General features: G+C 38.5%; 1 protein-coding gene across 7 annotated transcripts in view; it reads right to left on the minus strand.

Annotated features, from left to right (window-relative positions):
- Positions 1-26398, minus strand: part of DSCAM (DS cell adhesion molecule) — a 396804-nt gene that overhangs the window by 313260 nt on the left and 57146 nt on the right. For all 7 annotated transcript variants that reach the window (XM_060770299.2, XM_060770298.2, XM_060770300.2 and 4 more), the window contains exons 2-3: positions 8861-9178; positions 5984-6130 (exon numbers count right to left, since the gene is read on the minus strand). In XM_060770299.2, coding sequence (XP_060626282.2) covers positions 5984-6130; positions 8861-9178 — 465 coding nt within the window. The remainder of the gene's footprint in view (positions 1-5983; positions 6131-8860; positions 9179-26398) is intronic.

Below are 26398 nucleotides of genomic sequence, written 5' to 3' on the forward strand. Positions count from 1 at the left end.
TTTCATCTGTGTAATGTGAAGGATGCATACTTCCAAGCAAGTGAATACAGGATTGAAATGTAAAGATGCCCATGTAAACCACTGAAATGCTGAACTTGCTGACCGAAAGGTTGACAGTTTGAATCTGGAGCTTGGGGTGAGCTCCCACTGTTAACCCCAGCTTCTGCCAACCTAGCAGTTCAAAAACATGCAAACGTGAGTAGATCAATAGATAACGCTTCTGCGAGACAGTAATGGTGCACCATGCAGTCATGCTGGCCACATGACCTTGGAGCTGTCTACGGACAACACTGGCTCTTCAGCTTAGAAATGGAGATGAGCACCAACCCCCAGAGTCGGACACAACTCGATTTAATGTCAGGGGAAACCTTTACTTTACCTATGCAATTTCCACTTACATAGAAGACAAATAATATTATTTTGAGAGATCCTTTTGAATTTTAGACATTGTATTTTGTAATTTTTTTAAAAAAAGAGGCATATTCTTTCATAACTTCTTTTGATTTCTTAAATGAATGAGAAATCATTTCAATAACTAATTGACTTTGGAAGGCTTATGCAACCTCCACAATATTTCATTTATGTCAACACAGTTCTTCTGTGCCAGTCTGTTAGACTTTTGAATCAGCTTCATAGGACTCATAGGAATAATTTCAAGCCTAATCCATAATGTAAACTTCATCTCATATCAAAACAAAAACACAGGCTAGATCTCATTCCTGGTGCACATTACTCTGAGCCACTTCAGAATCCAGAACTAAACTACCTGCATAGACTAAAGCTTCATCACATAATGGCTTTTGAGCAGTTAAGCACGCTTTCATTAAAATGAATGAGCTCCTGCATCATTTTTATTTCTTATACCAAGTCTGTCAGCACTTTTCAGGCATCTTCTTGAGGCATCATCAAGAATACAGAACACTATATTTTGTAACTCTCCAGCCATACTGACAGGTCCAGATCAAGACTTTGACACACCCAGCTTTGCAGGGTTCAGTGAGCTTTTGTTTCCTTTTGGCCTCTTACATAGAGAATCATGAAAAGAACACTATGAGATATGGAGGGAATCACTGATAATTTCTGGGACAATGAGAGAAACAATGAGGTTATAAAGAATTTAAACTAAGATAAATGCGAGGTACCACATATTGTGGGGGGAAAGAAGTGCCCAAATTGAGAATAGATAACTCTTTGCTTGAAAACAGTATGTATGAAAAGGGTATAGGGGTCTTAGTAGACCACAACTTAAACATGAGCCAACAGTTCTAGATTACATCAACAGGAATATCATATCCGCTGGAGGTGTGCAAAATGGCAGAAATCTGTTTTGAACTTCGTATGAAAATTTGGATGGCCTGCATTTTACCTTGAAAATATTTCAAAAATTGGAGGGAGGGGGATCATTTTGTTTCAAATCCTAATTTTAGAGTTTTGTAAGTTTTGTTCCATTGGTGGAAATGGGAAAACTTTTGGAGCATGTGTCTCCATCATTTTTAGGGCTATCAGGATGAAGCTTGCTACACTTGTAGGGCACAGCCTTACAAGTTGCAGAACATTTCACTTGCCCACTGATTTTTGGGAAAATTTTAAAGTTTTGACCAGTAACATTTTATTTTTTTAAAAGTACAACAGGGATTTCTGGGAATAGAAGTACAAAATAGTTTCACAAAGGGGGGGGGGGAGAGAAAGGAAAGGAAAATCAGCCCTGTGACAGGCTGAGAAAGAACATGTGAGCTTCACAGGGGAGCCTTTATGTCCCCTCCAGTCCTCTGTATCCTGGTCTCTTGTCCAGACATCTTTAACTGGCTGGGTCTCCTTTGGCAAGAATAAAGCAGACTCAGTCCCATTGCCCCCACCACAGAGAGATTGCTTGTGCTTGCAAAACAAATCATCAGAATATTAACAAACTTTTTCTGGAATTTTGGGTGGTGCCTGTTTCATTCTGTCTGCATTGGGATGGGCTCAAATTCAGGTTCACAAGTCAAGTCATAAATATGAATTTTGCTGAAATTATTACGACTTATGAACCCCATCCAAAATTTTGCAAGCTCTAGTATCCGCATCTGGGTTAATATCACTCCATTCTGCTTTGGTCAGACGGAACCTGAAATACTGTGTCATTCTGGAAACCATAATTCAAAAAGATATTGGCAAGCTGGAACCGAAAGGCCATCAACATGATAAAAGATATGGAAACCAAGTCCAATGAGGAAAAACTCAAGGAGCTGCCTCAGGCCCCTTCTACATTGCCTTATACAACCCAGTGTATGAGTCTATATATGGCAGTGTAGATTCATATGATCCCATTCAAAGCAAATAATGTGAATTATCTGCTTTGATCATCTGGATTATATGGCAGTGTAGAAATGGCCTGAGGGGGTGGTTCTCCTGCTTTAGAGTCCTCTAAACAGATGGGCCTTTTACAGAAGTGCTTTAGTTATGTATGCTTGCAGGAAGGAGGTAGGATTGGGTGCTTCCCACAGCTCCTTTCAACTCTATGATTCTATTTGAGAAATGGTTGAAATGGTTGAAAAAATGTTGATGGTCAAGAAATTTTGATAACATTCCTAGAGTGATGAGAATCTTTGCAATGCAATAGTTATTTTGTGCAAAAATGGCAAACACAGTCAGTCCCCAAGTTATGAATTAGCTCCATTTTAACTTGGTTTTAGGAAATCAGGCAATACTATTTGGGAAAAATTTGAAGCCCACATTTCCAATCCTAAATATGCAATAAAACTACCTCCTTGATTCTTGAACTAGACTTGATTCTTGAACTCAGACTATTTTTTAATTCTCTGTCCATTTCTATCCATCCACCATTTCTCCCTTTCCTTCTCCATCCATCCATTAAAATTATTGCTTTCACATTCCACAACACACCCTAGGGAGTGATAGCCACTTGAAAGAATGTGAGTTGTTTGTTAATTATTCATTCTCTAATGAGGCAGAAATCAATGAACAATTCTCTTTTCTGTTATTTTTGACCCCCTGTCTGTGCTTTACCAGCAGTCTTGCTAGGACAAACAACAGTGTAATAGCAAATGAAGTATCAGCAACTTGTGGCTGAGGATGGAAGAGGAACACCACCACTAAACAGAAAGGAATCTTAGTCAGCAGCTGCGGTAACTAAAGGAGCCTGCCATGTATTATAATTTGTATCATCTTATTGAAATACTTTAAATAGTCTGAAAGAATATTGTCTAGTGTCTTTCTGGTGCTTCTCAGAGCTAATAGATTGGACTTGTTAACTGTAATTTATTTTACGTCATGACAAATGAGAAAGGAAATTATTAAAGAAAACAAAACATATGATGCAAAATAGCTTTGGGTCTCTAAATGTGGTTGGTATGTTTAATATTGCCTTTTTTAGAACTGTTTTTAAGGAACTTCACTTCAGTTTAGATACATGTATTCTAGAGCTTAGCCCTAAATTCTGTCATGATGATTATATGTCTCCGAATATCATTACATGAGGAAAGAAACTACTCCAAGGAACATGCTTTGTGTTCCACCAATAAAGGCAATACATTGTTAGAGGATGTAAGAGAGGACCTTTTCTGCTGTAGTGCTCCTATTATGGAAATGCCCTTTCCTTAAAAGTATAGTTGACACCTACCCTACTATAATTCTGGTGCCAAAGCCAAATACAGCATTTTTTAATCCTTTGAGTGCTAATTGATTTCATCGAAATATTCACATGCCTTTGGAACGTTAAATTGTTTTAAATAATTTTAACCGATTTTACATATTTTTTCTAATCTAATTCTCAAATATGTTGTTAATTTATTTATACTATGTTTTGAATTATTATTTTATGCATGGTATGTCACTTTGAGACTGCAGAATATAGAGTGGGATGTAAATATTTTGATAATGTAAGCATATACACTACAGTAAGAAATAGTTATTGCCTTCATGTTCTGCATGGGAGGTTCCCATGATCAATCTGAAGAACAGGATACTGGACTTGACCTTTAGTCTAATCTAGCAAGGTTCTCCTTGGAGCTTTGACCTACTAATATGGTGGTACTGCACTGGCAGTGGAGAAAGTCTTTCATGCCCTTTCTTCTCTCTGGCAGCCTTCTGTGTTACATGCAAACTGCTCCCAAAGATGTCTGAGCATACCACAGAAGCCTTTTGCTATGCAGACTTTGAGCTGGTTGCAGTGTGGACAGCAGATATCCCCCTTAGATGCTGGCCTATGTGTTTCAGAAGGGTTTTGGTTGTGTTTGAGGTTAAGCATTGTAGTTCTTTTAAAGTTACTACACTATGTGGCATATAATCAGTTTAATTTCAATTTATTTATTGCATTAGCCAATTTGAACAAAAGTCAGCAAGGAGTGTAATTCAGAGTGAGAGCCAGTGTAGTGTAATGGTTTGAGCATTGGACTAGGAAGCCAGGCTTCCAGTCCTTGCTCAGTCATGGAAAACCACCAGGTGATTTTGGGCTGATCACATTCTCTCTGAACAAATCTTACCAAGAAAACCAGATGACAGGTTCACCTTGGGGTCACCATAAGTCATAAATAACTTGATGACACACAATAACAATAATTCAGAGTACTGAATTCAACATTTTGATGTCCTACTACCTTCTTTGTGCAATATCTCAGCAACTGTTTGTCCACATACAAATAGTACTTATACCTTCACTTGGTTTGAAAACTTTCACAAAACAATACATGAATATTTGCATAAAATAACACCATTTACACAAGATATTTACCTTTTGTAGGAAATGATACATTCCTAATGTTGACTCTTTTTTAGAAGGAGTATTTTATATACTGCAGTCAACAGATAATATTGAAAATATAAATTGGGATTTCAGCATCAAATTGTAAACATTTCAGCTTTTTTTAGGCAAAGAAGTAACTCATTTTTGATATGACAGTAGAATATATATATATATATATATATATATATATATATATATATATATATATGAATGATATGTTATTCCAAACATGCATTCCCTAAATAGCGTTAAATATCATGCTTGTTAAGCATTTTAAACGTTTCTCAATAATACTATCAACAGAAAGACTACAGTCTCCTAAGTTGTTGCAGGTTTTATTTAAAAATCAAAATGAACTTTACTCCAAGACTTTTCAGATGAGGAGATATTAACCATCAGAAGCCAAACAGGAATATTAAGAAGCTCACATCCCAAGTTTAGCTAACATTCATCTTTTTCCATGGAACTCCATCTGACTAAATTGTTCCTAACCAACTTTCATGGCTGCTTTGCTTCATACATATGCTAGTGAAGAACCTTTCTATGGTATGACCCCACATATCACTGGCAGTGTATTGTGTTGTTTTATGTTAGTATTCCAACAATGAAGTTGTGGTTTATCACATGGGTCTTACTCTTCCAACATAACATGAGCTAGGAGGAAGGATGCCACTGAAAAGGAAAGAACTGCAATCATGTAGGCGTGATCATTCACACTCTTCCATTACTGTGGTACTATACAGAAGTCTTTTCCATGATTTTAGGCATATGTGTCAAGTGGACCACACAGCCAGCTTATCAAATGGTTAAATACACATTGTGACAAATCGTTATTTAGCAAAAAGTTGTCTTTATTCATGTCACATTAATGATTTCACAGACCAGTGGGGAAAAAACTTAATTTAATTGATATAAATAAAGGAATTGTTTAAAATGGATTGTATGCAATATTTTCCTTTTTTAAAGGAAATTTAAAGCAAATCAAAATGAATGAAATGTCTGCTGGAAACCAGTATTCTTTGACAAGCATATAAGAAAACCTAATTGACAATAACAACAAACACAATCCAAATGTGAAAAATACACCAAATCCCTTGGCATAGTTCCTATCACCACACCCTTATAGCTGTTAAATCAAATAATGTAACCACAGTTGAAAATGCGGAAGATCTAGCTACTTTCAGCTCAAATGAAGCATTGGATATAGAGGGGGAGGCACTCTAGTGATCAAAGCAGGCCTACCTGAGACGAGTGAAACTGTGTCTTTCTCCCATGAGACAACAGTGATGTATGCCTCCACAGAGGAGGGGATAATGCACTTGAAGACCGCTACATTGCCTCTCATGGCTTTCTGGTCCTCCACACGGACTGTATATGGTTCTCGTAAAACTGAAAAAACAGAAAAATTAGGAGAGTCACAAAAAAGAACCTTCAATAAAAGAACCGATGAAATACTATGCTGAATGGAAACACAAAGACTTTATTTTTTGATCACTTGAAGTAAGGAGGGAGGTTAATAGAAACAATTAGGCCTACAAGTACTTTCACTTTCAAGACCCTTCCAGTCAAATTTGTCCACCAGGGACTCAAATTCTATTCCCTTGTTAGGGACCTTCCAAAAGTGTGTTAATTCAGAATGAAAACCCTGTCACAACAGGGAGTCCCCATTGTCCAGCCATGCCAAAAATGGCAAAATCAAGGTTTGCTTACTACAATATTATACAACTTTGAAACCATATTAACCCTCTTGACTGCATCCTTGAAGATCCTGTTACTTCTGTACGATGCACTCATGCAGTCAAAGTGCTATAATTTTGCCATGTGAAATATCTCTACAAGTATTCTAAATATCTTCAGTGATTAAAGACTTTAGCACATGGACCTGATTTTCTTTAATTCCAGCTCCAGGAACTCCCTGTATGCTGGCTGGGGAATTCAAGGAGTTGGATAACTTTACCAAGCTCTGGGAGACTCATAGAATCATAGAGTTGGAAGAGACCTCATGGGCCACCCAGTCCAACCCCCTGCCAAGAAGCAGGAAAATTGCATTCAAAGCACCCCCGCCAGATGGACATCCAGCCTCTGTTTAAAAGCCTCCAAAGAAGGAGCCTCCACCACACTCCGGGGATTATAACTCTTTCTACGGTTACTGTAACATGCAAGTCAAAGATGGTGGAGCTGGCACGGGGACACCACATTGAAGGAACAGCAGAAGCTTGGATGTTTTCCTGCTTGTCACATGAATATCCTACAATACAGAAAAAATGGGGTCTACTCTGATACTAGTCTTTTGCTTTGCCACTGTACACACCAGTAAAGCACTCATTGAGGAAATTTTATCTTCCTTTTCAGTTCATCACTTTTTCTTGAAATATCCCGTGGCCCTTTCACAGAGCATATATTTATTTACCACACTTGTACCTCACCCTTCTCACCCTGAAGGGAACTCAAAGCAGCCTTACAAAGGTAACAATTTGATGCCACACATATACATAACAATATGTAAACATGCATTAAAATCCCAAACAATTAAAAACATCAACATTAAACATCAATTTTAATCACACAATCTAAGTCACATTCCAGGGCTGTTCCATTTGTCCTTGTATTATTCCGTAGTCTCTTACCGCACTGCTCCAAATTTACTGACCAAAGGCTTGGTCCCAAAGCCACATTTTTAGGTTTTTTTTCCTGAAGGTCAGAAGGGAGGGGCGGATCTAATTTTGCTGGGGGGGGAATTCCATAAGTGAGGGGCCACCACTGAGAAGACCCTGCCTCTCGTCCACACCAACCTCAACTGGGAAGGCGGTGGGACCAAAAGCAGGGCCTCCCGCAATGATCTTAGCCTCTGAGGTTGATGGGGAAGAGGGACAGGGCCTTCTCGGTGGTGGCTCCCCAGCTTTGGAACTCCCTCCCACTAGAGATCAGATCTGCTCCCTCCCTCCTGACATTCAGGAAATTACTAAAGACCTTGCTCTGGAATGTGGCATTTGAGGACTGAACCTAGAACCTCCTCCCTGTGATGAACTATGATGAACTGTGACTACGAGAATGACTATGACCATGACTGGATTGATGATTTGGCTTATGTAATTGTGATGATGATGTTCTATTGTACTTATTGTACTATTTTAATATGTAATGACTTTGCACTTTGTTGTACTTATATATGATTGTATTTTTATATATGTTGTAAACCGACCTGAGTCCCTCGTTGAGGTGAGAAGGCCGGTATAGAAAACTTCTAAATAAATAAATAAACTACGTTCAGACAGGTAAGCTGGACCAGAACTGTTTAGGGCTTTATAGGCTAAAGCCAGCACTTTGAATTGTGCTCGGTAGCAGGCTGACAATGTCATATAGTGTCATGGACTCTGTATGTGGTGTGTTCAAGACACCAGAACACCTCCAGGCCATGAGTTGAAAGCCAAGGTTGAGGAATGCAATTAGAGTGAAAACTTCTGGGGTCCTGTGTTGGAAAGGGCCTAATAAAATGAACCAGCTCAGACTGTAATACCTGGAGGATGTACGAAGGAACTTTTGGGAGTTGGCATGGGGCTTTTGGGGGTATTGAACTGAGAACTTGCCCGCATTTCCTTCATTTGTAACTTTGCTGTATAATAGTAACCTAATATTTAAAAAAATCAAGTTTTTTGTGAGTGAATTTAATTGCTAACAAGGTTCTGAAATAATCACATATTGTGTTGTATTCCACTCTAATTAATATGACAACATCCTATGTAATCCTGAAGGTTATAGTTTGATGTGGCACTAAAAAATCTCTCTGGCAGAGAATCTTAAATAACACCCCTCTCCCACACAAAAAACTTACAAATTCCATATGATGGAATGATGGCAATTAAAGTGGAAACAGAGCTATAATTATGTAGTATGGAAAGGCCCGTTCTTTTGCTTCATCAGTTCTACCACTGCCACACCATTTCTCCTATATCCAGTCAAAGGCCAGTCTTCAGTCCCACCAACATTTCCATCAGATCTATCTAATTCAAAGTATTTGATCTCTGAATGACTACCAAGCCCAGAGAGAAACCTTGCTTAACACACTGTAAGTGAAATGTTAAATTAATATTAATAAAAGTTCTATTTGATTATACTCACCGGCCTTAATGTGAACATCCTGACTTCTGATTTTCCCTGAAGGATTTTCAGCTGTGCAATAGTATGTGTTATCATGGATTAAGTTATTAAAGCTTGAAGGAGGGAAAGGGAAAATTTGGAGAGTGCCATTAGGGTGGACGTGGCGGATCCCTGGAACATCGTAGATCTCCTCGCCCGTTGCTAGGTACCATCTGAGCGTCACAGGAGGGATCCCTGCGGCAGGACAGGGCACCAGTGTCCCTGTGGTGCTAGCAAACACTACCTCTTGCAAAGATGCATTGACAAAATATAAGCTGGCATGTAGATCTTCACCAAAAACTGCAAGACAAAAACAGAAATGCACACTGTTAGCAAGGGAGAGGGGGAAACATAAGGCAATTGTCTTCTTGCTTTTTCATTAACAATGGCAATTCTCGAACACATCAGGATTTTTAGCAGCTAAACACTATTTTGTCTAGTAAACCATTTTCCTTTTTAGATTGTAAACTGAAACTTTAAAGAAAGGTAACAGAGAAACAGGATCAATGTAGAAGATTTTCTTGGTCAAGTGTCTCAGTGACATTCAATTTAATTAACCCAGAAGCCATAGATTCCAAATCAGGGAGGTAAGGGGTTGGATAACCAGTGAGAAGAGTACTTCTCTTTTAGATAAACTAAATTAACGTACTTCCCACCATTGTCAGTATTTTTTTAAAGTTAAATACATCAGAATATATACACTTTCATTTAAAGCATTAGCAATTATGGCCTCAATCCAACATTGCTGGTAAATATACAGTAGATCAGCAGGATTTCTGTCTCCCACTTGTTTCACAATAATAAAACTCAACCTGAATGACTGTATCCTTAATTATCCTGCTCTGATGGAGGAGGTTTGGGATAACAAGATATGGATTTTTGTGAGGTCTCATAAAGTGATATCACTGGGATGCCTGGGACCATCTAGTCCAGGGATGTCAAAACCATTTTCATTGAGGGCCACATCAGCCTTATGGTTGCCTTCAAAGAACTGTTGAATCCATGGATAGAGAATCCGTGGATACAGAGAGCTAACTATATATTTTTACATAATGGTTGCTGTTCTTTAGTTTTTTACCCAGTTTGGGTCCCCAGATGTTATTGAATAAAAACTCCCATCACTTTTGATTATCCACCATGCGGACTGAGGATAATGGGAATTACAACCCAACAGCATTTTTGGCTCTGGGTTGGGGAAAGGTTAATGGACATTTTAAAGTCAAGCATATATTCACAAGCTTTGTATCTAAATGCAAACCCTACTATCTTGACTAAACAGAATAAACTGCAGCCTTCCAGATGTTATGGTATCACAACTCCCATCAACTCTAGCCATGGTGTCTAATGATGAGGAATACAGGAGTTGTAATCCAGTACCTGGAGAGAAACATGAAATGACATTGGGGGCTGAATTGGCTCACAGGCCGTGATCTAGTCTAATCCCTTGCTAGACCAATAATCCATCATTCTATTCTAAAGTTCTTCCCTAAGTGTGTGAATTCAAAGTAGATCCTGAGAGTGACTAGCCTTTTAGATAAGCTTTTATACATATAACAGCAGCTTGACATGTACAGAAATGAAAGCAAGTGGACATAAATGGAAGAAATGTTTCTTCATTCACACACACCCATAAACATATATTTATCTATAGATATAAACAAATATATTTCTGTGAGTTGTGTGTTACACAAATGCATTAGAGGAAAGCAACTAATATAAGTAAGTTTTTCTAGTAAGAAATGTATATGATAGAAAATTAATTTACTTCAATTCTGTGGAATATGATAATAATTTTACCATATTTGGACCATAGTATAAACATAATTCACAAATTCAAACTTGGTTAAAAAAAAGACTTTGTAGCCTTTGTAAAATAATCCTTTTGGGGGATCCACCAGAGTAGTTTAGAGTATGCAGACCTTCAGGGGAAAAAACAGAGTATAATCAACTTGTACCAAATGTCCACGGTTGATGTTGCCCCTGATAGATTCATTTAGTAAATCATTTTAATTTCCTATTCATAATTAATCAACATTCTAATTTTAAAATGGCCTTTATCTCTTACATGTCAGAAGCAAAATATCATCTTGGCATATGTTCATCTGAGGATAGAATTTGACCCTGAATTATAACAACTTTTTTGGAAAGCAAGGAGGAAATATTTTACTCTTATTGCTGACTCTGAATTATAACAACTTTTTTGAGAGCTAGGGGAAATATTTTACTCTTATTGCCTTTGATGAAACCAAGTAAGCATCAAATATTTATTTTGAAATAAAGAGACAAAAATCAAAGGCAAGTTCAGGGTAAGCAGGACATAACTGGATTTTGTTAATGATGTGAATAAAATAGAAGTAAGGGACATGAATTATTAATAGTTATTAGGTGACTCTTTGGGCATTCCTATGCCAGTCTACTCAAAAATAATTCCTACTGAGTTCGATGAAAGTTTCTACAAGATATGCACAAGATGTGGGTATATTGCAGGTTAAAAGCTCAGCTTCTTTTATTCAGTAACATAAGTAGAACAAATATTGCTTTTATAAGAGAGCTCAGTCAGTGTCCTTCAAAATAAACTGTGGAACACCACAAAGCATATAGCCTCAAATGCAGGATTATATCCGCTGTTCAGCACCCAGGGCTCTGTCTCATTTATGCTTTCTTCCTAGGAGCAAGGATGCTGTTTTGGCTACATTAAAGAGAAACATTTATTTAATAGAATAAAAAAAATCAGTATTCAAGAAATCCCCTGCTCTCAGATTTACAAGTGAAAAGACTACTGTATTTTTTGGCATATTAGATTATTTTTTTAACCCTGGAAAATCTTATGAAAAGTCGGGGGTCATCTAATATGTGGGGTATAAAATTAAAATTATAATAATTAAAAGGAAAGAATAAAATCCAACTCCCATAGTGGTGTGGCCTGAGGAGGAGGAGGAGGAGGAGGAGGAGGTTGTTGAAGGGAGGGAGGACATGGTGGGGGAGGAGCGGCAGGCCGCATTGCCAGGGGTGATGGCTCGCTGCACTTTCCCTGCGGCCCCTGCCATTCTTCCCACTCTACTTTCAAGGCCCTTGTCCACCCCTGATGCTCACCTCCTCCAAAGACAAAAGGAAGCTTGGATGTGCTTGCTGAGGCATTCTGGGAGCCGTAGCTCCCTTACTCCTATGGCTCCCAGAATGCCTCAGCAAGCACATCCAAGGCACAGCACCCGGGGCTGCTGGGAGTTGTCATCCGGAGGCGCTTCCTTGGGCCTAAGCTCAGTGGCCTTCGTAGGAGATGAACAGCGGGGGCAGAGGAGGGCCTTGAAAGTAGAGGGGGGAGAGCGGTGGGCCATCACCTCTGGCTGGTCTCCATGGCAATGCGGCCTGCCACTCCTCCTCCCCATGTCCTCCCTCTCTCCGCCCTCCTCCTCCTTCCTCCCTCACCCCACATTGACAAGGTTTGCACTTGGGATGTCTTGTAACAAGATGGACATAGTGTTGGAAGAGGGGTAGTATCAAATGGCGACTATATCCCTAACTCTGTATTTTATCTTGAAAAGTTGGGGGTCGTCTTATACCCCCAGTCACCTTGTATGTTGGAAAATATAGTAAATAAACCAGGAGGGAGGAGGACGTGCGAAGAACTGGTGTTGATGCTTAATGTGTTTTCCCATCTCATGGATGACTCCACCAGCAAAACAACAACCCCACATTAAAAACTGGTTGTTTTAACTTTGCGAGTGGTTTATCTCAAATTTGGACCCTATTTGAGGTCACTAGATAGACCTCTTCTCTGAATGATTGAGGAGACTTTCAGCGATTACAGACCACTTTGTAGAACTTTCTTTTTATTAAAACTAAAGTAGCTCTCCAGAAAAAAATATTAAATTTTAAGAAAATGATAATGTTCTTGTTGCCTGAGCAGAAGAGAAGGGTAAAGGATGGGTTTTGCTAACTGTAAATTTTAATTGTTAAATGAAATGAATGGGGTGCTGGTAACTATGGTAAGAACCCCATCTACATGAAGGGGTTAATTTCTAGATAGTCCAACCATAGCAACTCTATGGTAACTTCTGAGGAAAGCATACCATAGAATCACCTAGAAGAACTAGAAATTTCCCAGAAAGGCCACATATCCCCAGGTGCATGTAAGTGAAACTGAAGGTATAAATGCTTCAGTTACAATGCTGTATATTTATGTATTTATTTAATTTATAGCTTGCTTTGTCCCTAATACAAGACACAACACAGTTTAAAACGTTGGAAATAGCAACCTTCCACAAGCCTCCTGTACTAGTTATTTGTTATGTATATAGTTCAGATTGCTTACTATATTGCATATGTGTGTGTTGGTATGCAATTTTCCTTAACTCTATGTTGTGGGAGGGACTGCAGATCATGTGATCAGATCTGGGACTATTCAGACCTGAGACTCCATTTTAGAGGACAGGCTCCATTAGACTCTCAGAATGCAGAGACGCTTTAGACTTTGGATTGTTAAAATTCTAAGAAAGATGCCTTGTGTTATCTGCTCAGAGAAACTACTTCAAACCTTTATGTAACTGGATTGATAAGCAATGTACCTGTATGCAGAATACATGAAATTTGTAAGTAAACCAACTGTTATTTTTAACGAGGACTACTTATTTTTGTCTCTTGAGAGCATGATTTAAACAAAGATGATTTAAGGGGGAGTAGGTTTTTTTGTTTTGGCAACTGAAAAAACAGTTCTGAAGATCTGATATATATATATATATATCAGAATATATATATATATATATATATATATATATATATATGCATTGGCATATCTTTGTTCCTAACAGTTCAAAGAGATAACCAGGTATATCAATTGAACAGCTGAGAAACCTAATTAGCCTTTCATGAATAAAAGTGGATATTTACACTAAAGAGAAGATTCATTCAAATGAGTATTTCCTCTTCTCAGGAAAATCATATTGTACAAAAGGTAATGATTATTCTAAATAGCGTGAATGCTAATTAATCTCCAAAAAGGTCACACTTCCAAAAAACTTTGGGGATTCTTGTTTTCCAAAAGGTTATGATCTCAAAAGTCATGCCTTTCCAAAATACAATACATAATAAAGCATAATATATCTAACACAAATCATAATGTCAAAAAAATCAAGGACAATTAAATAAACTTAAAATATTTAAAACATAACTGAAGAAGAAAATGCAAAAAGTACAGCATTCCTCTCTATGGAAAAACACCACATTCTGCTATGTTCAATAATTTGCTGATCTCCTGTTTTTTATACTATCTTTTATTCCTATGTTTTGATATTTTAATGCTCTAAGGACCCTTCTACACAGGGCAGAAACCTGATTATTTTAACCCGCTTCCTCCTGGATTTCTGTCCTCATATGCTCCCACAACCCTGGACAAAATCAGTCATATAGAACCATAACATCAGCTACCAGACCATCAATAAGCTGAAAGTAACATAAAGGATTTAGAACACAGAAATCCATTAAAAGTCTGCTAGATCAGATTGTTGTTGAAAAAAATGATGGATTCAGAGAAAGGAAGCTCAAGCCAACTATCTTCATTGATCTTGATGCAGTATACAAAAATGTGGAAAAGGAGAACTCTTTAGGAACTCTCTTGTACAAAATTCAAACATGAACATTCAAAAAATAATCCATAAGAATAAAGAAAATGTTGCTTCCTTTCAGAAATGCCATAATGCAAGCATTGGGGACCTTACTATGCTAGTATCCATATATTTATTACTCCCTGGGTGCCTCTGCGTAGCTCTCATTAATGTTAATAGTCTTCACATGCATGTCAGGAAGAGCGAATAAACCACATAATGAACTTTAATAAGCACCCGTTTTCAGGTGACATTCATTACTATGAAAATTTTGAGGCCAAAATATATCAATGTGATTATGAAATAGAGAGATTTTAAAGCCATCAGACACATTAGTGGCAGCAACAGACACAGGTTTCTACCTCAGAAAATGAGTAGGAGATATATCAGCAAATAAAATACTAAAGGCTAATTGCTTCTGAGATGTTCAGTTCATCCAATTTCAAACACTAGAATAACTCAGCATTCCTCTGTCACAAATTTAAAATAGACCTTCATTCTAGTGAGACAAGATAGTTATTTTGGAAAATGCCAGAGTCCACACCTGAAAGAGAACTTGTACAGGGTGTGGATTGTTTTTCCTGTCATGGTGCAATTCTAACCAGCCAGTTGCCTACCAGAGACTAGAAAAACATGAAAGGTTTTGGGGTTGTTGTAGGTTTTTTCGGGCTATATGGCCAGGCATTCTCTCCTGACATTTTGCCTGCATCTATGGCAAGCATAGATGCAGGTCTTCACAACCTCTGAGGGTGCTTGCCATAGATGCAGGTGAAACACCGGGAGAGTATGCCGCTAGAACATGGCCATGTAGCCTGAAAAAACCTACAACAACCCAGTGATTCCAGCCATGAAAGCCTTCAACAATACAATGAAAGGTGTTGTTTTTTTCCCAAGCAACTTCTGCTAGGCAGACCTGAACCCTGCCACTGTCTTGTTAGGAACTGTAAAAGATTCAAATCAAAAAGCCATCAAGCTGTCCCTTTTATTCTATCTACCTCTTACATCCATCAACATGTGGTTGTGTCAGCTTGGAGTACAGTACTGCATTTATTGTTAGTTTAAGTATTGCACACATTGAAAATATTCCAGGATTGCTTGCATATCTCTCCCCTTCAAACTTGTGTATGTAATATTGTGTTCTAGCAATATTTTGGGGTCATTTAGTGTTTTTGTGGTCTGGGTTTAGTGTATCACAGTTTTGTAACAATAAAATTTATTTCATGTTTTGCAAATTGTGTACATGCAAACTGCCAGCCTAAAGTTTTCTCCACATCCCAAGGAAGATGGTTTGATAAAGGGGTCTTTATAAATGAGGTGTATCAGTCAACCCACTACAGTCAAAACTGTTTCAAAATCCCAAAGTAACAACAGGAAAAAGATCTCAGCTTAACCAACCCAGCATTAACACTTTACTGGATACAGAATCAAGGGGGGAAATTTCCAGCTCCCCGGTAGCATGGTATGGCTCTCTGGTTATAAGCATAGCTGGCAATAGCTGCTTAGACCTTTTTCCATAGGCACACATATCAACCTATGGTTGTCCTAACCAGTGGGCATTGTTTCCTAGGAGGGAGGTTTCATCTCTAGTTCACTGTGGGGACTTGTAACCTTCTCTGGTTTACTGCTCTTCATCAGTCTTCCACTGCCTTTCATAATCCATTCCCCCTGTGTTGTTCCCATGCCTTGCTTTGGGCTACTACATACACATTGGTTAGTGGAGCCAGGGAGGGGTTTTACTTATGGATCTTAGGCAACTTGTGGGGATTTTAATCTCTCTTTAGCAATTCACTCAGGTTATTTCTCCTTACATTTTTTCTCTCTCGCAATTTTGCAGCAAAATGGTCAAGGCATTGGGTTAGGCCAGGAGTGTCAAACTCATTTTCTCCTAGGTCCTTATGGTTACCTTCAAATGGCCATTTGAATAAATTTAATATGTTGTCCTGACATTGAAAGTCACGTGGGCCACATAAAATTACGTGGCAGGCCAAATTTGGCCTGTGGGCCTTGAGTTTGACATGTGTGGGGTAGGCTAAGGATGCACTGCTCCATATCTTCCATATCTCCTCAGTTTTGAGTACTCCTTTCAGGGACTTTGAGAGTAAAGACTTCAGGAAATTGCTTGGCTCAAATGATGTTGAAGCTGTGTTACTCCTGGTTGACTTACACCTATGTGTGATCCCAAGTTTTTTCAACCTATATTTCTTGTGGAGTTCACTGGTTAATGGATGTGTCATTCATGCCTGAATCTACCACCCTATGTTCTCCAAATGCACTTCAGCTTTCAATAATAAACTTGTGCCACCTGTATTGCAAAAAAAGTGCTGTGTATTTTCTTTGTTGACCCCTTTGACATTCAGCATCTTCTAGCAAACCAGGCATAGACAAATGAGGTATATGCTATAAATACTGCAAATGTAAGATTTGTTTCCTATCTTTTTGGACACCATCTAACTAAAGCTCAAATTATACTATGTAACACAATTTTTGTTCCTGGGTTATAAATGTCATTTCCTAGTTAGTGGTATCATAAAAACATGAGGAAGGTTTAGTAAACTGCAAAAACGTTGTTTATGCGGGACACCCTGCAGCACATTTTGCTATACTTTTTCAATAAATACCTCACTGAGTCTCATCCAATTCAACATGGTTTGTGGCAGCCATGAAAACAAACTTTCTGAAGTGTAACTACTTTCAAATAACCACTGCGCAATTAAACAGAAAACACTTTCAAATCAGGAACAGATTTGTTTTTTTAAAAAAATATGCAGTGTTTTTCATAACCAGAAACAGACACCATGATGTTAAAGGCACTGAGCCATGGATTTATGGACGTAAAATGTTCTCATCTGAGGTCAGTGCGGGTAACAATAAATCAGTTCATTTATCTGCTGCAGTATTGAGCATAACCATAACATAATTCAGAATGAGAGTTAACATGTTAACTATGAATGAGAGTTGCATAACTGTAAAGTAAAAACACCATGGAACAGATGGCATAAGATATAAAAAGGAGAGAGAGAAAATATGAGCCTCAAAGTAATGGCACGTCTACTCCAATTATCTGAGCAGTTACTACACAAGGAGATCTGAATCATTAGAGAAACATTAAGGTGTAACATAACTAAAAACATTATTATTTGATTAAAATTTACATTAATTTTCACAGTGTTTTCTGATTTTGGATTTCCTAAAATATGTTTGCAGTGGGTAAACACCAATGTTATGACCAATGGGTTTTTCCTCATATTTTTTCACACTGGAGTGGGATGCAAGGCAGGAATTTCCCTATTCAATATGTGTTGGAACCTTTAGCATGTGCAATTAGACAATATTCCAGGATTGATGGATTTGAGTATGTCAGCTTAGAATTTCACAATGTTATTTATGCAAACCATCCTTTGTTGTTGTTTTCAAAGACTTTGTAGTTGATCCATGTTTTGATGCAGTTGATTAATAATTTTGGTGGATATAATCATCATCATCATCATAAACTTTTATTTGTATATCACTCTATCTCCCCGAGGGGACTCAGGGCCGTATCCAGTATAAGTAAAGCATCCAATTACTGACACAAAAAATACAGAATAACATGTTGTTGGAGACTTTCATGGCCTGAATCACTGGGTTGTTGTAGGGTTTTTGGGCTATACAACCATGTTCTAGAAGCAGTCTCTCCTGATGTTTCACCTGCATCTATGGCAGGCATCTTCAAAGGTTGTAAGACCTCACAACCTTTAAGGATGCCTTCCATGGATGGAGGTGAAACGTCAGATGAGAATGCTTCTAGAACATGGCCATATAGCCCAAAAAATCTACAACAACCCATATAGAATAACCATTATACAACATAGACACAACAATATAAAACAGTCTTATATATTTCAAATTAAAAACCAGTTCCAGAACTAATTTTCATTGGGTAAAGGTTCAGCTACAAATGGCCAGAATTTCAGAATGGGCCTAAACAACTATGAGAGGGCTCAGCTAGTACAACAAATTATCTGGGTATTCAAATAACTTGTCCAAATCAGAAATACCACTAGATATGAGAAGATGGTCTCTGGAATATTAAAAGCATTACAGTTTCAATATTGCCCAAATTCTATAACTTATTTGGGTATAATTATCCTTAGGAACCTAACTCAAATTATTAACCTTAATATAAGTAGGCTGATAAAAGATGTTGTAAAAGACTTTGAAAGATAATCCGGTCATAGATGAGTCTGTGGGGTAAGGTAAACATACTGAAATGCATGTTAGACCTTGAATAGTTTATGTTATACAAAGAATTCCTCTACTTCTATGAAGCAACTATTTTTTAAAAGCTAAATGCACTATATAGGAGTTGGGAAGAGTTACTGATCTCTTTTGGAATTTCAAGGAAAAGGATGCAAATTCCTATCAAAGAGGGAGGGTTCAGCCTTCCAGATCTTCCTTTAGGCATATTTAGATGTATACAGAAATTACTTTGATGATGCATGCAGCTCATCACCTACTTTATTCATTTATTTTTAAATGTTCCTAAACTGATGGGAGGAAGGTGGTTTAAAACTATGGCAGATAGTTGGCATTATGTCAGAATAATGTATCATACCTGTCTTGTAAATATAAAATATTAGTTATGCATATAAAGACCTAATTATTCAGTTTGAATGCAATTGTATTGCAAATGCTCATCATAAAGGCTCACCATACAGTAAGATAAAAGTATAATTCCAGATGCAATTTTTTGTGTGGTGTGTGTGCAAAGTTTTACTGTATGAAATACAGAGTGTAGATAAATTTGATATTACAGAAAAAAAGCCAAGGGAAAAAGCCAGATGGCAGCTGATGTCATATTGCCACACACTGGGTAAAGATGTGCATGAATAATGATGCATCAGAAAAAGAATTCCCACTGTTATATTATTCAAAACTATAGAATTACTATCCATGTCATGCACATTTAATGGGTGTGTGTTATTAGTATTTCAGGACTAAACAATATGAAATTATAGCATGTCCAAAATGAACAAAAACAAAATTGTACCTTTCCCAAATTGCTGTTCATAATTCAACTAGACATCCAACTTTTCATTCCACTAACACATTCCACCAAAGCAATCTCCTAATCAAATCCTTTAATGAGCATAATTAAGCATGTAATTGTTTTTTAAACTAAAAGAGAGCAATTTTTTAAAAAAAAACTTGCAAAATTGCACTTTTTACAATTCCATTCATTTTTGCAGAACAGAACTTAATATTAAATCAAATGAAGCTTCTGCAATTAAAAGAGAGGGAGAGACGGAGAGAGCAAAAATAGTCAACTGTTTCTAGCCAGAACTATAAAAGGAAGTGGAATAAGTAGCATTTCTGAAAGCATAATAAGCATTTTCGCCCTGTCTTTTCTTTTCAGTGACACAGGGAACATGAACTTGCTGATAATGAATGGCAAACATCCTAGATGCAAGTCTCTAATAAGCTAGAAAGATATCATTTATTTCTGGTCTCCATGTTTCCCTTAATGTTGCAGCAGATAATGAACAAAATGAAAGGAAAGGGAGGGAATACAGGACAGGTGTGGCCTGCAAGTCAATATGGAGTATGTTGTGATTGTTGGAATTGGTGAGTTGGATAAGAATGAAGTTATAATATATGCCTTTGTATTGTTTGTTGTGAAAAAGAAATATATTAACGTACATTATAAAGACAAGTCTTGTAGCAGCTTAGAAACTAAGAAAACAAATTTGTTGGTATAGACTAAGGTCCCATCTACACTGACCATTTATTCCAAAAGGGTTTGTTCATGTGAGTGTGTGAATCAGCTCCATGGTAGTTGCTTTATGCATGGAGCTCATCAGGTTAATGTGGGCCAAGGCTGCTGAACGTGGCCTTGAATCACATTAATAAAAGTAATAAATTACTCCGATTTTTCCACAAATAAATGATTTAGCTGTCAGAGCTCTACCGGCAGGTCATTCCACAGTCTTGGGGCAGCTGATGAAAAGGTCCTCTGGGTGACCTTTTGTCAGTTGGGTTCTGGCAGGCTGGAGCAGACACCCTCCAAAGGACTTCAGAGCTTGGAGCAGATTATATGGGAGAAAGCAATTCTGTAGGCATCCTGGACCCAAACCATGCAGGGCTTTCAAAATCAAAACCAATATCTTGTACTTTGCCTGGAAACTAACAGGCAACCAGTGGAATAACTTTAGGATAAGTGTGATATGTTCACTCCTAGACATTCCTGTAACCAGTTTGGTTGCCATATTTTGAACCAGTTGGAGTTTTTGAACTTGATACAAAGGTAGCCCAATGTAGACCACATTGCAGAAGTCCAACCTTGAAGTTACCAGTGCTTGCACTACCATCTTAAGTCCCTCCAAATCTAGGAAGGGTCACAGCTGGCAGATTATCCAAAGCTAATAGTAAGCACTCCTGACTGTCTCATTTACCTGGGCTGACATTTGAAGAGATTGATCCAGGAGCACTCCCAAGTTGTGAACGCAGTCTTTCAGGGGGAGCGTCACCCCCTCCAGAACTGGCTGACACACCTCCATCCCCAGATTAGGACCCTAGATGGCAAGCACCTCTGTCTTGTCTGGATTCAGTCTCAATTTGTTTTCCCTCATCCAGCCCATTACCTCCTCCAGGCATTCATTCAGAGGAGACACACTATCCTTAGCTTGAGGTGTTTTGGAAGGCATGGAGAAATATATTTGGGTGTCATCAGTATACCGATAACACCCTGCCCCATGCCTACAGATGATCTCTCCCAGCAGCTGCACATAAATATTAAAGAGCATTGGGGATAGAATGGCACCTTATGAGACACCACACAACAGCTCCTTTTTTGAGGAGCAGCTATCCCCAGCAGCACCATCTGGAACCTGCCTGACTGGTATGACCAGAACCACTGCAGCACAGTGCCTCCGATTCCCAGCCACATCCCAGGTGTTCTAGAAGGATACCATGGTCAAGAGTCTCAAAGGCCACTAAGAGGTCTAGAAGCACCAACAGGGACACACACACACCCTGTCGGTGTTGAGATGGAGATCATCCACTAAGGTGACAATAGCAGTCTCAACTCTGTATCCTGTTCTGAAGCCAGTTTGAAATGGGTCAAGGAAGTGTGTGTCCTCCAAGACTGGCTGGAGTTGCAGAGCAACTATCTTCTCAATCACCTTGCCCAAATAGGCGAGGGTGGATACTGGTTTGTAATTATTGAGATCCAGGGGATCAGGGAAGACTCCTTCAACAGTGGTCTAGCTACCAACTACAGTGGTTACCTAATTTATCCCATTGTTTTGGGCTTTGTGGTGCCCACTTGGCCAGAAAATCATCCCTTGGTGCCTATAATGATGCTATCCTGAGCAATGAGGCAATTGGAGAAGGGAGGGTGAAAAGGAAGAAAGGGATTTCTACTTTCCACCCTCCTCTCTCTTGTGTTGCTTCATTTGCTCTCACTATTGGCATTGTATGCACCAATTTCCTTTCCAGACTCCCTTTGTGAATCTATGGCAAGCATCCTCAGAGGTAGTGAGGTCTGTTGGAAGTAGGAAAAACGGGTTTATATATCTGTGGAATGACCAGGGTGAGACAAAGGACCCCTGTCTGCTGGGGCTAGCTGTGAATGTTTCAGCTGATCACCTTGATTTGCATTCAATGGCCTGGAAGCGCCTGGGGGGAATCTCTTGTTGAGAGTGATTTTATGTGCCTGTTTGTTTCACCTCTGTTCTTTTGCTGTTGTAATTTTTAAGTTTTTTTTAATACTGGTAGCCAGATTTTGTTCATCTTCATGGTTTCCTCCTTTCTGTTGAAATTGTCCACATGCTTGTGGATTTCAATGGCTTCTCTGTGTAGTCTGACATGGTGGTTGTGAGAGTGGTCCAGATATGTGGATGACACTTTCACTATTTGGAGCCATGGAGAAGAAGAACTCAACAGGTTTCTGGAACAGCATCCACCCAAACATCCAATTCACCATGGAAAAAGAAAATGAAGGAAGACTGCCTTTTCTAGATGTCCTAGTCATCCGCAAACCAGATCAACAATTGGGTCACACAATTTACAGAAAACCCACACACAGAGATAGATATCTACATAAAAACTCCAACCATCACCCAAGTCAAAAAAGAAGCACAATTAAAGCCTTGGCAGACCGTGCAAAAAGAATCTGCGAACCCCACCTTCTCCAAGATGAACTGAACCACCTAAACTGGGCTCTCCAGGCCAATGGATACTCCCCCTCAGACATCAGAAGAGCTGCAAAACCGAGAACAAGCCACGAGAGTAAAGATGAAGATCCACCCAGAGGAAAAGTGTTCTTGCCATACATCAAAGGAACCACTGACCGCATAGGGAAACTGATGAGGAAACACAACATACAAACCACTTACAGACCCACCAAGAAAATCCAACAAATGCTACGTTCAGCAAAGGACAAGAGGGATCCTCTCACCTCTGCAGGAGTCTACCGTGTACCATGCAGCTGTGGACAAGTCTACATAGGGACCACCAAACGCAGCACCCAGACACACATCAAGGAACATGAAAGGCACTGCAAACTACTCCAACCAGAGAAGTCAGCCATAGCAGAGCACCTGATGAACCAACCTGGACACAGCATATTATTTGAGAACACAGAAGTGCTGGACCACTCTCACAACCACCATGTCAGACTACACAGAGAAGCCATTGAAATCCACAAGCATGTGGACAATTTCAACAGAAAGGAGGAAACCATGAAGATGAACAAAATCTGGCTACCAGTATTTAAAAAAAACTCAAAAATTACAACAGCAAAACAACAGAGGTGAAACAAACAGGCACATAAAATCACTCTCAACAAGAGATTCCCCCCAGGTGCTTCCAGGCCATTGAATGCAAATCAAGGTGATCAGCTGAAACATTCACAGCTAGCCCCAGCAGACAGGGGTCCTTTGTCTCACCCTGGTCATTCCACAGATATATAAACCCATTTTCCTACTTCCAACAGACCTCACTATCTCTGAGGATGCTTGCCATAGATACAGGCGAAACGTCAGGAGAAAAATTGCCTCCAGAACATGGCCATATAGCCCGGAAAAACCTACAACAACCCAGTGATCCCGGTCATGAAAGCTTTCGACAATACAGTCTTCAAAGGATTTTTCCACTGGAAAAGGCAGGTGGAAAGTCCATGGGCAGAGACCACTCTTCCTTTGATTAAAGTTATGATGGAGGCAAGCAGAGGTACACAAAGCCGACCCTAGGTAATTTTCAACGGTAAGCAAACAGTATTTTGGTGCCCCCCCCCCCCCAACCAATCACTGATATATATTTTCTGTTCACCGTGGGAGTTCTGTGTGCCATATTTGGTTCAATTCCATCATTGGTGGAGTTCAGAATGCTCTTTGATTGTAGGTGAACTATACATCCCAATAACTACAACTCACATATGTCAAGGTCTATTTTCCCCCAAGAGCACCTCAAGAGCGCCCCTGGGCAAAATCAACTATACTGCGAATGCTTACTTTGTGTAATGAGTTGAGCCGCCCCTGGAGGTACATTAACTCCCCTTTCATCAGTTTCATTTAACACCATTCTAAATGCCAGAAGAAGGATACAGTTGCAGTAGACACTGTCAGTCCGCCTAAGGAGAATGGTTATGAAGGTAAAAAAAAAAACTGAGCAAAGCAATCTAAGAAGCAAAACAAATATACCCTCCAGCAAAAAAAATCATTGCCCCATGCACAATTTGTTTACATGAAGCTCCATTCTGCTCAGTGAGACATTCTTCAGTTTAAACATGCATAGGATCAGGCTATGAAAGAAATAGAACTGGGAGGAAGCAGAAGACAACAGACAGAAAATATGGGGGGGGGGGGGGGGGAACATGTTCATTAGGTGAGAGAAACTTGCCTTCTGTTTGAGGAACACATTTCTAAAATTGAATAATCCTAGAATTACTCATTGGTTTCAACATTATGGAGCTTTTCCTCCTCTACACAATACACTGAAATGTCCCTTATTTTCTAATATTAATTTCCAATTGAGCTTCATTTTTCCCACCAGGGAGAAGGATTCCAGACTGATGTCATTATAGTTGACAGTTTGCCCATTGCATTTGGCTAGGTCAGCTGAAACATAGCAGTGCCCTATATATGTACCACAAAAGATTCAGCAGATCACAGCCCAATGTGGACTAAGCCTATGTTAGGATTAATATGTAGCAGAGTAACTCTCTCATTTGGCAATAAACCCAAACCAGAAAACATATACTCAAGTGCCTATCTGAGAGATCTTCCCATTCTAAGAATGTAAAGTCTCTATGTAATATTTTATGTGTAGAAATTGCATTACAATTCCCAATTTAAGTGGGAAGTCCCTTTCCCACTTAAACAGCCATTCTCATTGTATTCTTCTGATTGCAGTGTCAACACTAATCATTTTGCTTAACATGGAAATAATGGTATTCTTATCCAGCTGATGTACAATACATGATAGATATAGTTTGGAAATAAAGAATAAAGGCAAGAAACTAGTTATTCCTTGATCCTCTACTAACAAAAAACCCTCCAACTGATAGGCTTTAAACATATCTGTTTATGCCATTTGTACACAGAAGACAAAACAAATAATTATCCATCTATCCCATATAATTGTTTAATAATGGCATAATGTGGCACACATTTTTTCATATTTCACTGCCATGGAGGCCTGCAGAGTGGACTTTCTTTAAGGTCAACTGAAAGTAAAAGCAATAATAATAATAATAATAATAATAATAATAATAATAATAATACTTTATTTCTAGACCGTCCTCTCTCCCAGTAACAGTAACAACAGTAAACTTACAACAAAGGAATTGAGAATCGAAATAAAAAATAAAACAGAAACAATCCACTAAGATATAAAGAACTAAAAGATGAGTAAACATTACAATATACACCCTAAGAGCAAAATTAGAAACATTACATTAAAATGGCTGACACCGGTGCTTTAATTAAGATGTATCATAGCAGCCCTATATTGCAAATGGGTTAGCCAGCATTCCAGTGTTTTAACGTGTCCTGGTCCTCCTCCTCTTTTGCCAACACAAACTGGCCAACCAAGCTGAGAAGAGACCTGAATGGCCACATTTTTAAAAATCCAATATACTTATCCTCAATGCCTCATTCAACTATTATGATGAGCAACTAAATGTCCAAGCAAACTTTATACAACAGGGTGAAAAGAAAAGAAAAACATCATTGCAAAATCCATCCCCTGTGGTCCAAATTAAATATTTCACCCTAAATCCAATTATTAGTCCAAACAAGAGGGGACCCATTATTTCGAATGGTAACTTATCAAAGCTCATCAACTTTGCATTAATTCAATTGATTATTCCAGTTGAGGCACACAATTGGGTGTGGGTCTACACATGTTAGAAGCAATTTATGATGAAACAATGTGCAATTACACTTGCATTTCCACATTCTTATACATGATTACCTACATGGGTCCCATTCTGGCATTTCTCTTTAGCTATCATCCGGATTGTCTTAAAACTAACTGCTATGAACATGACCTTTGATTTTAGTTGCAATCCAATATCTACTCATTAGGGAAAAGCCCGATTGGACAGAATAGGACTTACCTCTGAGTTAACATGCATGTGACATACTACAAGTAACCATTAAATATAAATAAAAAGACCCCTTTGGCAAAATATTTTAGTCTTCTTACTTCTTGCAGGTACTAATTAAATACCTATGTCATAATGAGCAGTCACATTGAATTGGAAGCATGAGTTAACGTATCAATAATAATGAGTTAAAAAGAGATCTTTTCATGAAATCAAAGTCAAAAGCAATCATTATGGGTGATCATTATCACAATTTAGTAGCAGTTTGTACCAGAAAATAGCTGTGAGCTAGTATGGTTAACATCATGTTATCATTTGTTAAATTGCTGTTTT

The sequence above is a fragment of the Anolis sagrei genome, chromosome 3 (assembly GCF_037176765.1).
Source record: "Anolis sagrei isolate rAnoSag1 chromosome 3, rAnoSag1.mat, whole genome shotgun sequence".
Lineage (NCBI taxonomy): Eukaryota > Metazoa > Chordata > Lepidosauria > Squamata > Dactyloidae > Anolis > Anolis sagrei.